We start from the raw sequence: 14,691 nt of genomic DNA on the forward strand, positions 1-14,691 counted from the left end.
TTGACTCAAAACAAGCTCAAAAGGAGAGGAGAGGGAGAAGTAACGGCAGAAGTTTTAGCACTTTTGTCCTAGTATGCTTGCCCTAGTTTGATGTTAGCCTGCACTTTGCTCCGTCTTTTACAGACGTTATTACATTGTAGACTTATTATTTCACTAAAATTCCTCTCGACTAAAACTCTTCTCGTTCCTCTTCCTTGCGACATATCTTATCTGGCACTTGGTTGGAAGGAAATGCTAAATAAGAGCTCCGACACTGAACTGCTCGAAAGCTAACGGCTAACTTATGACGCGACTACAGAGCCAGAAAAAAACGGTTCAAACTGTGAGTGTAACGTTAAGTGATACTTCATTAGCTATATGTTCATGTCGACTGTCTGTAGTAAGTAAACCGTACTCTTTTATTGAATATTTACATCATTAGCACGGTAAGGAGTGTATGTTTATGCAGAGCTCGCCTTAAATGCCCTTTAATCTGACATAGCATCTCTGACGAGGCTATGGGTCTGTCGACTAATGTAGCTGTAGCCGTGCTCCTCCTCAACCTAACATGTTTGTGCTTGTCTAACCATGAGACCAGAGTGGTTAGATCAGTCAGTGCCATGCAAAGTAAAACCAAAGCACATGAAAGACTTGTTAATAATACAGTAACACTACAGAACAATGTTGTCCACCCAGAAAGCTCCACAGACACTGATATTTCTAGAGACAGTAAATGCACCATGGCTCCAGAGAGTAGGTTTGACTGTGCCAGGGACAGGGTGCTCAGCCAGGCAGAGTGTGAGGAGAGGGGATGCTGCTATGTCCCACTGCCTAACTCTGCAGGACCACCTACGTGCTTCTACCCCACTTTGTACCCTGGCTACGAAATGGGTCCCCTCACTCCCACCAGGCGAGGCCAGGAGGCTACCCTGACTCGTGCAACCCCCTCATATCTCCCCAGAGATATCTCCACTCTGCACCTAGAAATCATAGAAGAGACTGCAGGCTGCTTACACATCACTGTGAGTACCCAATACTCTGCTTTTCCACTGCAACCTGTTGATTTGTGTATGAAGTATGGGTGACTGTAATGTAGTTTGAATGGGAAATGTATTGCAAGAGCAAAACACACTCAGCGGGCACTTTATTAGGTACACCTTGCTAGTACTGGGTCTGACCCCTTTTGTCTTCAGAGCTGACTCAATTCATGGTGGCATAGATTCAACAAGGTGATGGAAACATTCCCCAGAGATTTGGATCCATACTGACATGATAGCATCACACAGTTGCTGCAGATTTGTCGGCTGCACATCCATGATGTGAATCTCCCGTTCCACCACATCCCAAAGGTGCTCTATTGGTTTGAGATCTGGTGACTGTGGAGGCCACTGGAATACAGTGGACTCATTGTCATGTTGAGATGATTTGAGCTTTGTGACATGGTGCGTTATCCTGCTGGAAGTAGCCATCAGAAGATGGGTACACTGTGGTCATAAACGGATGGACACGGTCAGCAACAATACTCAGGTAGGCTGTGGTGTTTAAACCATGCTCAGTTGGTACTAAGGGGCCCAAAGTGTGCCAAGAAAATATCCCCCACACCATTACACCACCACCACCAGCCTGAACCGTTGATACAAGGCAGGAGGGATCCATGCTTTCATGTTGGAGCAAAAATCAGACCAGGCAACATTTGTCCAATCTTCTATTGTCCAGTTTTGGTGAGCCTGTGTGAATTGTAGCCTCAGTTTCCTGTTGTTAGCTGACAGGAGTGGCACCTGGTGTGGTCTTCTGCTGCTGTAGCCCATCTGCTTCAAGGTTGGACGTGTTGTTGGTTCAGAGATGGTCTTCTGCAGACCTTGGTTGTAACCAGTGGTTATTTGAGTTACTGTTGCCTTTCTATCATCTTGAACCAGTCTGGCCATTCTCCTCTGACCTCTGGCATCAACAGGGCATTTTCACCCAGAGAACTGCTGCTCACTGGATATTTTCCCTTTTTCAGACCATCCTCTATAGGCTCAAGGTTCAAGGTTTTTTATTGTCATTTTCACTGTGCATTTTCATACACAAGAGAATGAAATTATGTTTCTCAGTCAGTGACCACAGTGCAAAAATGTAGCATAATAAAATAATGAATATAAATAAAAACAATGTGTATAAATTCTATCTAGTTAAAAAAAATACTAGAAATGGTTGTGTGTGAAAATCCCAGTAGATCAGCAGTTTCTAAAATACTCAGACACATTCAAAGTCACTTAAATCACCTGTCTTCCGCATCATGATCGTCTTGACCATGTCTACATGCCTAATGCATTGAGTTGCTGCCATGTGATTGGCTAATTAGCTATTTGCGTTAACAAGCAGTTGAACAGGTGTACCTAATAAAGTGGCCGGTGAGTGTATGTCTTCCTCTCGCTATTTAGGTTGGCAGATTCAAAAATATCTGGGAGGAAAACAGATTGCGTGAGCTGTGTAATTTTGGAGAGCTGGACAGTGAGTCCTAATGTCTTTTGTGTTGTACATACTGATAATTTAAGTGAGTTTATTATCCATGAAACGGCTCAACAGAAACATGAAATATTATGGTTTACAGATAATCAAACATTTGTAATGGTTGTTTGATGCTGATTTACGTTTGCTAACTTTGTCACAAAAGCCTAGGAAACAGGGTATGATGGAGTCTTTAATTAGTATATACTTGGATTTCTCCAGTAAACGTCTTTCTCAGTGATTTATTATGTTCATGTAGAAAATGAAGATCTGAATATCTTAATGTGAAACTTGCTGGGGTTTTGCAGTGGTTTTGTTTGAAAATATGTGTGAATGACTCACTAAAAATCTGTATGTATAAGATCACACTTACTGCTCTTTAAACACTGTTTATTAGGTGTGCTTTGCAAGTGCTGGTTAAAAAATTGACGCTTGTTTTCTCTAAAGTTAAAGGACCCATCGTCTCAGCGATACGAGGTGAAACTCCCAGCTGGTGTTCCTGAGAGCAAAGCTGACACCCAAGAAGCCCTCTACACCACTGAATACCATTCTGACCCATTTGGCCTCATAGTGCGGCGAAAGTCTAATGGAAGGGTGATGTGAGTAGTTCGTCTCGGTTTCAGTCTATACAGCATGCATGATATGGATGGCATCTATATAGTCTTACTTATGTCCATCAATATCTGACATGTACTGACTCGTATTTAGTCAGCTTGTGCCGTCCATTGATAAAAGTTCAGGTGCAATAATGCATTAATACAAAAATATAGGCAAAGACATATACAGTATTTATTTCAATTTTATACTGAGCATCTGGAGCACGAACATTTCTCTTGTCTGATTTTATCTTATTAGTCACGGATAACACAACTGCGCAAAATGACCGGTGGTGTGACGATTGTCTTAATCATGATCATCATGAAGTGCATCATTGTTTGTTCTCTGTGTCCCGCCTGTCCAGTGTGAATACCACGGTAGCTCCGCTGCTGTTTGCTGACCAGTACCTGCAGCTGTCCACCGCACTGGCCTCTCCCCTTGTGTCTGGCCTTGGGGAGCATTACACCTCCCTCCTCCTGGACCTTAACTGGACTTCTCTGACACTGTGGAACCGAGACACGGCGCCACATGTGAGTCTATTGCAGTTGCTCCCAACCTCAGTTTCATAACCCCTCTAAAGGGAAAATCAGAAGGGTCATGCTGCACAAATTGTTTATGTTTCTCTGTCTTGGTGAAATGGATAGTTTAACCTCTTCCAGTCTTCAAAGCCTACATAAATCAAAACTTAAAACTCGTACTCCTTTTTTAAGTTCATAGTTGTATTTAAGGTTTCTACTAGAACATGTTTACATGCTTTAATGTTCAAACATTTTATTTTCCTCAAACTGTCTGTGCTGGAACACCTCTATTCACCCTCTGTCTGAAATACTCCCCCCTGAAGAAGCCCAATCTGCTCCGATTGGTCAGTGTTTCCGGGTCTTCTGTTTTCCGGCGTCTCTGTACCATCTTTTTAGCCAGGAGAATGACTGTAACAGAGAAAAGTGGCACTTTTTACTGTGAAAAATCACCATTAAAATCCTCCAAGCACAACCCAACACGTTCCAGCAGGAAACTGATCTAAAATCGGGGAAAAATCGACAACATCTGCACCCAAGTTTAGATGTTGTCGGACATCCAGAGGGAGCTCGGAGAAGAGCTGCTGCTCCTTTGCGTCGAAAGGTGTCCGTTGAGGTGGTTCGAGGATGCCAAACTGGGTGCCTCCTGTTAGAGGGGTTTCAGGCACGTCCCACTGGTAGGAGGCCCAGGGGTAGACCCAGAACACGCTGCAGGGATTACATATCTCATCTGACCTGGGAACGCCTTGGGGTCCAGCAGGAGGAGCTGGAAAGTGTTGCTGGGGAGAGGGACGTCTGGGGTGCTTTGCATGGCCTGCTGCCCCCGCGACCTGGCCCTGTATAAGCAGATGAAAATGGATGAATGGATGGACAACCCAACGTCTTCCAGACGGAAACTGATCCGAAATCAGGGGAAAATCTAAAATATCTGCACCCAAGTTTAGATGTTTTCCTGACGCTAGCATGTAGCTTCATTTAGCATTGTTGGCTATGTGTTGTAAACACTTGCAGTAGCGTGCCTGGAGCAGATGACTGTAGAAACAAATCTGACATGCTATGATTTCATACTGTAGCCAGAGTAGAAAAAAATTTGGACCTACAACATTTTTAATCGAGCTGTATCTGCAGAACAGTCACATTTTGGTCATTTCTACCTCTTTCCTGTTGTGTGTTCAAGTCTAAATGTTAACACTTGTCTTTCTCTACAGGCTAATGCTAACCTCTACGGCTCCCACCCATTCTACATAGTACAGGAGGACGACGGCTTGGCACATGGAGTTTTCCTTCTCAACAGCAATGCAATCGGTACCAGGCTATCTTTTCCAATAAGACACATGCAGCATCCCAGTGTAATTTTTGTCATTATTTTCATTACAGAATGATTTTAACTAGCATATGAGAATGCTTATTTTTTCTGAATGCCTTTCCAAATGTCTCTGCAGAGGTGACGTTGCAGCCGACCCCTGCTCTCACCTGGGTGGCGATCGGTGGAGTCCTGGACCTGTACGTTTTCTTGGGTCCTGACCCTCAAAGCGTAATACGACAGTACCTCCAGGTCATTGGTACGTCTTAGCAGCGATGACATTCAGTTACCTGTAAAAGCTTGTCACTGTGTGTGCTGTATATTTGAAGGAGTGCCGAGGCAACCTGATAAAGAGTGTGTTTATGCGTTTTCCTGTTGCCATTCATCTATCCCCAGGGTATCCCATGATGCCTCCCTATTGGTCGTTGGGCTTTCATCTGTGTCGCTGGGGTTACACGACCACTAAGACAACCCGGCGTGTGGCACAGCGCATGCACGATGCAGAATTCCCCATGGTAAACAAAGCACTCACAAAGCTCTGTAAAATGGAAGTAATTATAGCAGCTTACAGAATTTTTTTTTCTCACATATGTGCATTTATTGTGTACAACTTTTACTATATTAAGAAATCTGTCAATGTGTGAAAATTGCCAGTATTTATTTTGACAAAAGTCCAACTAGTATTCACTGATGTTAAAATTTTCTGAGACACCCTCAGCTGTCATCAGCAGTAGACAATACTGACATCCAGTTGAGATTATTTTACTTTTTTCCTCACCAGGATGTGCAGTGGAATGATCTGGACTATGCAAATAAGCGCAGGGTGTTCACCTTTGACCCCTGGCGATTTGGGGACCTCCCAGAGATGGTGGAGGAATTCCATAAGGGAGGCATGAAGTACATCCTTATCCTGGTGCGACATCTTTAAGTTTAAAAGACCTCTCCGACTGATGATGCTGATTGAACTGTCAGTTGTTTTAGTTGGGTCTAAGATGTTGTAATTCTCTAAATGAGCAGTAGATGGCAGCAAAACTCTCTTAACTTGTGACTGAGTGGCGCTCTCCTGCTTCTGTGTAAGGACCCGGGGATCAGCAGCACCAGCCCTCCTGGAACTTACTCGCCTTTTGATGATGGACTGAAACGAGACGTCTTTATTAAAAATGCCACAGGACACGTACTGATAGGGAAGGTTAGCCTTCTTTTTCTGTCATGCGTTGTGTTGTCCCATTGTGTTGTGTGTACGTCATGCACATTTTGCACACTTCCATACTGTGTGTCTAGGTTTGGCCGGGCCCAACAGCCTTCCCTGACTTCACCAACCCAGAGACCAGATGCTGGTGGGAGGACTGCATCAGAGATTTTCATTCTAAAGTTCCTGTGGACGGTCTGTGGATTGTGAGTATTGACACCCACACAGAGCACAGGTCATTTAGCCACTGACACAAACACTATGACATCAGGTATGTCAGGTTTTCATGCACATGAGAGGTTGTGTTGTGTTCACCTAAAAACCACACATAGAATAACTTATCCTCTGTTGTTATTCTGCCATACTTCACCCAGGATATGAATGAACCAGCCAGTTTTGTGCAGGGCTCAGTGGAGGGCTGTCCTGACAATGATCTTGAGCACCCACCCTACACGCCCAGTAAGTGCTTGAATCAGCGTCATGCATTACTAGCATTTAAAGGCATACAAACATTATTGGTTTTACATTTATAGTTGGTCTACACATTAAAGCACATATGTGGCTATTGTGCAAGATGCTGTGTAAATGACTATAAATGCATAACTGATCTGTTCACCGCTACATAAGTTGCATACATTTGAAGCCTGTGTGTCTCTCTGACTGTCACATTAACAGGGGTGGTTGGAGGCCAGTTGAACTCGGGAACTCTTTGCATGTCGGCTCAGCAGAAGCTGTCCACTCACTACAACCTGCACAATATGTACGGACTGACAGAAGCCTATGCCACGCACAGGTTAGACCAGTGGTTCCCAATCTTCTTCCTTAGGGGACTCTTTTTTCTGTCATTTAGTCCGACTAAGTGACATATTTTATATTCAGTTCACAACAATACACGTACATAACAGCTAATAAACTGTACAATTAACCCAAATAGTGTGTGCAATAACTGCAGGAAGTTTGTGTCAAACGAGCAAATTCAGTGGATGTCAAGAAGATTATTTCTCGTGAATTTTGCACATTACAATTTCTTAAAGTTTTAACGATCATATATAATTAGGCTTCTTTTTTTTTGGTCAAACTCAGTTTTCTCCTCCCAGTTTATATCTTGAATCATATCCTAAACTTTAAAGATAGCAATTTCATTTAATTTTGCCACAGAAATGAATGAAATGCTTTCTTACACCCTTTAAAATCAAGAAGGCTTTGTCAACCACTGTGAAGCGTTGGCGACCCCCAAGAACGGGTTGGGACCCCCAAGTTGGGAACCAGTGGGTTAGACCATGCACTGATCACATGCAGTTTGCAGAGCTAGTTTTGCAGGGGTAGTGTTATTTCAGGGGGAGTAGCAGAATAAAATTAAGTAATGATTTGTTAGCAATTAGCATCTATTTTATGAAAGCCAGCAGCGCTACAGCACAGTGATAACACACTATTGTAAGAAAAAAAGTCTTTTGACAGGGTAGTCATGCATGTTTTTACCTTCCTGTCAAGCTTAAAAGCTTAGCGTAGCTTAGTGTAAGTAGTGGTATTAAGTAGTGGTATTAAGAAATGGTTCAGCTCATTGAAATTTAAATTGCTCTTGTGTCGTTGCCAGTGTGTTTATTGGGTGTTTTTAAAATCGTAAAAGATGTAGAAGTACAGACCGTCTGTGAGAACAGTTTCAATTTTGAGTTGAGTATACAGCATATATTGACCAAGTTGTTCTTTTATTGTTATTTGCTCTGTGTGCTGTTTACATCCCGGGGTCGGTTGCCGTCTGCAGTGCTCTTGTGAAAGTACGAGAGAAGAGACCCTTCGTCCTGTCTCGTTGCTCTTTCCCTGGCATCGGACGCTTCTCTGGAGTGTGGACAGGAGACGTCAGGAGCGACTGGGAGCAGCTTCGATTCTCCATCCCAGGTGAGGAGCTTTAGCTTCTGAAAAGTTAATTCTGTGCTGTTTTATATGTTCAAACATTGTCACAGACGTCTGAATGCATGTGAATATTCAGTGGGATATTGGCCAGAGACCACACTTTGACCAATTACCGTAAAATTCGGTGTATAAGTTGCACTTTTTTTTCCCTTTTTTTTTCATCTAAAAAGTTGGGTGCGGGTTATAGACCGGTGCGACCTATAGACCAAGGTAAATGCTGACATAGGTAATTTGACCCACAAGATGGCGTTACGTAGCTAAAGATTTGTGACGGACATCATAGCCGGCCAGTGAACAAGCTGCCATATTGTCACAGAGACATGCATGAAAAAAAAAAAAGAAAAAAGAAGTTTAACCTTAATTTAAACTCATTTTTATGGCTCAGATGTTGTTTTAATTTTATTTCCTGAAGAGGTTGTTTGGAAAATTGCAATCTGAAAAGTAACCAAAGCGGCTTAAGAGGTTATTGTGTTTTGAATGTGTTTCAAATTAAAAAATAAAGGGAAACAGTGTAGGAATAACTTGTATAATGTTTTTATTAACAAATATAATATAAAACCTTGTTTTCCCTGTTTGAGACCTTAATAAATAGACTGCGACTTATATGCCAGTGCGACTTATATTCCAAATTTTACGGTAGATCATTTAATGGTTTCAGACTGACCTTTTGCACCTGTCCCCCTCCTAGCGGTGCTGCAGTTCAACCTGTTCGGGGTGCCCCTGGTGGGGGCAGACATCTGTGGCTTTGAAGGAAACACCACTGAGGAGCTGTGTGTGCGCTGGATGCAGCTCGGGGCCTTCTACCCATTCATGAGAAACCACAATGACAACCTGAACACTGTGAGACAGAGACACTGTTTGTGTGTTTGTCTGTGTACTTGTACAGTTGTATCCGTTTGCTAACCTGTGTGATTCACTGAGTCATTTGTTTTTTAGGATGTAGGTGTCTGCCCTTTGTTTTTTCCACTGCGTCTAGAGCAGTCCATCTGTTTCATGTATTATGAATTGAGGTAACTCTATATCCCGTCATTGTCTGTGTGTTTCAATGTGTCCCTCAGCCTCAGGAGCCCTATGTATTTGGACGGAAGGCCCAGGCAGCCATGCGGAGTGCTCTGAACCTTCGTTACTCCCTCCTCCCGTTCCTCTACACACTCTTTCATCATGCACACACGTCTGCTGACACTGTGGCCAGACCTCTCTTCATGGAGTATGTGTCCTGTCCTCTCTCCTCTATAGTCCCATGTAAATGAAATGATTTGGACAACACATGCTTCACTTTCCTTAACATTCATCTGTCCGTCCCTCTTAGGTTTCCTGCTGACCCTAACTGTCAGACCATAGACCGTCAGTTTCTGTGGGGGAGTTCACTCCTCATTAGCCCAGTGTTAGAGCAAGGGGCAGTAGAGCTGGCTGCTTACCTGCCCCCTGGCACTTGGTACAGCCTGCACAATGTGAGTCGCTCAACCCTATATCATAGTATCACAGCACCGCTGGCATATATAAGCTTTAAACCAAAGTTCATGGCAAACTTCAATCATATTTGAGTCACCATGTTTGATGCTTTCTGTGGTAACACATGACTGAAGTGTTCCCCTGTTTCCCTTTGGGTTCTGGTCATCTGTGTTTTGCTCTCTAGGGTCAGCCTTTCTACAGTAAGGGTCAGTACCTGCTCCTGCCCGCCCCTCTGGACACCATCAACATCCATGTGAGAGAAGGACACATTATCCCCCAGCAGGTGGGTGTATGCTGCCAACATGCAGCTCATTCTGCTGATCTTCGCACTTTCTGTGTCATTTTTGGTTCAGCAGGAGACAAAATGTGGGGGATGAATTATTAATAAAATATTTGAAGATTGGGGGGAACCAACAATACATAATTCAAACAGGTGAATCAAGTACTTAGAGTTCCTTCTTATAATTCCTGCTTCTGTTTAGCTGAATCATGTTTGAGGAGGTCTTTGTAAAATCAACAAGCAGTGTGTACCAGTGTTTGGAGAACTGTTCATTCAGATATTACAGTTTGCTGCCACTAGTGTAGTACATCAGTTTGTGCTGTTATGGCAGGTTCACACTGAACGTGAAAGCACTGAAAAAGCGTACCGAATTTTCATGGAGGACTGCCAGCTTCCTTTTGGTGGCCATTTTTCACTTTTCAATATGACGTTTTTATAAAAATGGGCTGTCTATGCAGTAGAAAGACACATATACTTTAAATTAATGCTATAAGACTAGAGAAAAAGGGCTGCCGCATTTGCTTTTATGTAAGACGAAGAAAACCTTCAATTACCAGAATACACTGCGCTGCACCGGACCAAAAAACTCTCCCGCTGGTGGGTGACGTAATGCAAGCATGCCAGTTTTGACACATCAAACAATATGGTGGTCTGCTGGTGACAAACAATATTGAATTACAGCTATACAGTGAGCGAAAAATTAGTTTCTGGAAACATTTCAAGTGAGAAATAGGCAACGCAAGAATCTTGGTTTATATTTGATCAGCGCTGCCTAGATTATTAACAGTTTGGTCTGACTTTGAGAGAGGAAGCAAGAGGGGTGACACTCTCTCGATCCGCTTCTTCTGTGATCTGCAGCAGTAGTTACGGCTTCTGGTCTATTTTTTCCTTGAGCAACGAGTGAATCTAACAAGAAAACACAGATAATCTATTATGAACCATTTAAAGGATTTTTAGATATGATATAAATGATCTGATTCTTAGAAATCATGAAATATGCATCCCCTGCTTACTTATTCCACATGTTTGTCAGTTTGTACGAGACAAGCAGACACAAAGGCACACAGGCAGACAGAGATAGAGCTCTATGTGTGATCAGTAAAGAACTGAGAAGCAGAATCGCTTGCTGGCATGGAGAAATGCTATTCTGGTGTGAATGGCCAAGCAACAACTGACATATCAGTACACTTCCATGTCCAGTGTGAACATGGTGTCAGGCTTTGTTTGATACTGTAATCTATGCAGCACCTTGGCAGAAGATTGAAATTTTGGCCCAGTTGATATATATTGTAGATTAAATTCTAGTAGCTTTTTTTAGCCACTGTGCAAGCATACTTGTCACCCCTTTATTTAAGCAGTAACCTTAGATATCAATAACATGGCTGTGTCATGGACGTGCATAATCAAATGTTGTGTTGAACTATAACTGTCATGACATCCTGACTGACGTCTTAAAGCTGAAAACAAGCCAAAACACTAAGAAGAGAGGAGTGCATTTTGTATGATTTCATCATGTTTTCTTTGATCTGCCTTTTCTCGTGAAGGAACCTGCTTTGACAACCGCAGCCTCACGCAAGAACCCTTTCTTCTTGACGGTGGCTCTGTCAGCGGGCGGCTGGGCCTGGGGCGACTTGTTCTGGGATGACGGGGACAGTCTGGACACCTTTGAAATGGGAAATTATTGTTACATTATCTTCATTGCTGGACAGGTAGGGAGGAGGCGAGTGGTATTTGCATTGGGAACACTGATGAGGTGGTGTTTTGCATTTTACTGCACTACTACTTGATTCAAAAGTGTCTTTACTGGATGATTCAGTTTTGTTTAAAGGGACAGTTCAACCCCAAACTAAAAATACACATTATGCCTCTCACCTGTAGTGCAGTTAATCAATCTAGATCGTTTTGGTGTGAGGTGCCAGGTGTTGGAGATATCAGCTGCAGAGATGTCTGCCTCCTCTCTACTATAATAAAACTAGATGGCACTCGGCTTGTGGTGCTGAAAGCGCCAAAAAAAAATACATTTGAAAAACTCAACAACAACGTCTCTTTCCAGAAATCATGAACCGGTTACTCAAGATTATCCACAGACCTTGTTGTGAGCAGTTTCATGTGGGAACTATTTTCTTTGTAACAAACTACACCCACCAATCATATCACCGCACAGGAGGAAGCGTGCATCTACTCATGGACAAGAGGATTGTACTTGCGACAGCACAAGATGTAAACAGTAACGGCATCCTTCTCTGCTGAGCTGTAACGTTAGCTAGCTCAGCGGTACTAGGTGAGCTAGTAGTAGATACACGGTGATACATTCAGTGGATGTAGGAGTTTTTCAAATGTATTTTTTGGCGCTTTGAGCACCACAAGCCGAGTGCCATCTTGTTCCATTATATTGGAGAGAAGGCAGACACCTCTACAGCCGATATCTCCAACACTCAACAACTCACACCAAAACAAATTTGACTGATAAATAGCACTACAGGTAAGAGGCAAAATATGTAATTTGGATTTCTGGATGAACTGTCCCTTCAAATGCTGAAAAACCTCAACAGTAGCTTGTCCTTGTGTATTAAGACAAAAACATAAATGGTCCCTAAATGTCTTCATCAGTCTCAGGTGGTGAGTGATCCCTTCAGACTGAATGGGGCCCTGGATGGTCTGGTGCTGGGAGGGCTGCAGGTGTTCGGGGTGCCCTCACCACCCTTGTATGTGTTAGCCAATGGGGACAAAGTCAGGGATTTTACGTACCGCAGTGACACCAAGGTGAGTTCTGTGTGACTCAGCACTCCTTCATTTATGTTTGTCTTCCTCAGAAAGATAATATCATACCACATATAAGCCTGTCTGTTTCCTCCTTTGTATGTATTTGCCGTGTGTTCTCTCTTTGTACTCATCACGTCTACTGCCCGCTGTCTTTGTGCCAAAGAATATAAACGTCTCTCCCTTCCCTCAGGTTTTGACAGTGACCAGCCTGGCCTTGCCCATGTCAGAGGTGTTCAAAGTCCAGTGGGCTCTCTGATGCACTGAACTTCATTACCCAAGAATCATAGCAAGCCTTTGCATTTTTTTCACTGCTGCTAAAAAGATCAGACGCATTTTTCTGCACTGACACCGGCTGATTTCCCTCAGCAGTCCCAGCCACCCATAGCCCAAAGACACTCCTTCTGCTTGCTCTGCCTTTTTGTCCAAACTGGGAAGTAGAAGTTTGTACTTAGGTTTTTGAAAATGTGAATCAGGTTTTCTTCAGGTAACATTTGCTGCTAAATGCCAGACTAAAGAAAAACAATGTAATGTGTGTATTTTTTTAAATAATGTTTGTATATGTTAATAAATAAAGAGTGAATAAAAAACACAATTGTCTGAAGCACTGCATTTGAGCGCTCATCAGAAGGTTTTATTTCTTTATTGTTTGCTATGATTCTCCTAAGATACTGTGTGATGCCATTTCAGAAATGAAATCCATTACACCAACTTGTGCCATTAGTTTTTATCATCATAATACACATGAAAGTGTTATGTCTTATGTATTATGAAGGACACTGCTGCTGTATTCACTTGAGCGTCATCATAGGGTTTTTAGGGGATGAGTGTGAATTGTACAAGGTATTATTTCTTTTTCTTTTAATCTATCCCCAAGCCAATTTTACAACAAATTCAAAACAACTCAATTTATAGTGTGCAGGCAGTAAATTGTGTGGTAATAACTTAGAAAGGGGATACATGATTTATTAGTAAAGCAGGTTTTAAGCATCCAGCAGCGGTGTGAGCAGATGCTCTGACTCCAGCTGTGGTCCTGATGATGGACCAACTGCATGCAAGCTTCTGCCCGTGACCTTTAAAACGTCACTTGTGATGAAAGAGGGTCAGATTTTTAAGGTAGGCTGGGTCTGATGATGACTTTGGTTGATGTAAAATAGATTTCTTTATATCTTTAAGTGCATTCATGCCCTGATGTCAATCCGTGTTACCAATTTGAAATCTAAAATTCCCGGTTTGTATGACAGAAAAAGCCTTTGACGTTCCGGAAGCAGCGGAATTTGGGGGATTGGTCTTGAGCTGATGAGTCAAGTTAGACACACGATCAAGTAATTAAAGGAAGTAAGATGAGTTTAGCTGAAAAATTAAAGCGCCGCAAATTGTCTTAAAATTGTCAGCACCGTCGTTGTCGAATGGAACACTTTACTTTGAAAGTCCAAACCGGAAGTGTCATTTTTGCTGCGGGAAGAGCAGCAGTCAAACGTGTGGTGTCACTGTCGGAAAACACAGGGATACAAATAAGACTACAGTCCGTAACAGCTGAGCTAAATTTGGGGAAAAGGGCGGTGAAACGACGCCGGTACACGCTGCTCGGTCCCCGGCTGCCCGCTGAGATGGATGTCCGACACGGGCTGTAGACTTCTGCGGCGGGACTGAAGGTGAGAGCCGCTTGGCCCCCGTTTCTGCTCTTCATTCATTTCTCCTGCTGAAACAGGTGTATGCCAACAGCCAAGGAGGACACATCTCTCCGGTGCGAGCGGATAATGTCACCCTGTCGCCTCCTGCTAGCTAAAACAAACTTTAAAGTTGCTCGTTAACGTGGAGTGTAACTAGCAAAGCGTTTCGGCCGGTAGGCAGCTAAACTAAAATATTTATGCTCAAGACGGTACGGATAGCTGCTCGGGCCAGAAAGACACACATGCATGAGTGTGGGCCTGTGTGTAAATAGTGCTGTGGTGGCAAAAAAACATGTCCCATCCTCCCCTCTGCTCCTGTCAGGCGGATGGATGCTGCCGGTCAGTGTGGCTGATGGAGCCCCCGACATCATGGCACGCCTCTGCTACACTGGCTGCTACTGTATGGAGGCATTTCACCCCCAGCCAGGACAGCCAGAGGCCACCTGCATCAGGCTTGTCTTTCAATTCTAGTTAAGGGACTGTTCTGTATTTATCAGAGGAGGGGTTGGCTAGGGTGTGACTTCTTTTTTGGACCCTCCCCG

The 14,691-nt window shown here is 43.3% G+C and overlaps 2 protein-coding genes across 2 annotated transcripts in view; both read left to right on the top strand.

Annotated features, from left to right (window-relative positions):
• Positions 1 to 354: 354 nt before the first annotated feature.
• Positions 355 to 13,052, top strand: gaa (alpha glucosidase). The gene is made up of 19 exons (XM_033645876.2): positions 355 to 1,001; positions 2,917 to 3,068; positions 3,431 to 3,596; positions 4,790 to 4,886; positions 5,024 to 5,143; positions 5,281 to 5,399; positions 5,666 to 5,797; positions 5,963 to 6,073; positions 6,166 to 6,279; positions 6,448 to 6,532; positions 6,749 to 6,866; positions 7,836 to 7,969; positions 8,673 to 8,824; positions 9,043 to 9,191; positions 9,294 to 9,435; positions 9,621 to 9,719; positions 11,261 to 11,425; positions 12,327 to 12,479; positions 12,670 to 13,052. Exons 1-19 carry the CDS (start codon positions 498 to 500, stop codon positions 12,733 to 12,735), a joined length of 2,778 nt encoding a protein of 925 aa, XP_033501767.2. The 5' UTR covers positions 355 to 497; the 3' UTR covers positions 12,736 to 13,052.
• A 938-nt stretch (positions 13,053 to 13,990) lies between these two features.
• tbc1d16 (TBC1 domain family, member 16) overlaps positions 13,991 to 14,691 on the top strand; it is a 38,412-nt gene continuing 37,711 nt past the window's right edge. The window contains exon 1 of the mRNA XM_033643754.2: positions 13,991 to 14,131. The gene's annotated coding sequence lies outside the window, so the exon portion shown is untranslated. The remainder of the gene's footprint in view (positions 14,132 to 14,691) is intronic.

This window comes from Epinephelus lanceolatus, chromosome 18, assembly GCF_041903045.1.
Source record: "Epinephelus lanceolatus isolate andai-2023 chromosome 18, ASM4190304v1, whole genome shotgun sequence".
NCBI classification, from domain to species: Eukaryota; Metazoa; Chordata; class Actinopteri; order Perciformes; family Serranidae; genus Epinephelus; species Epinephelus lanceolatus.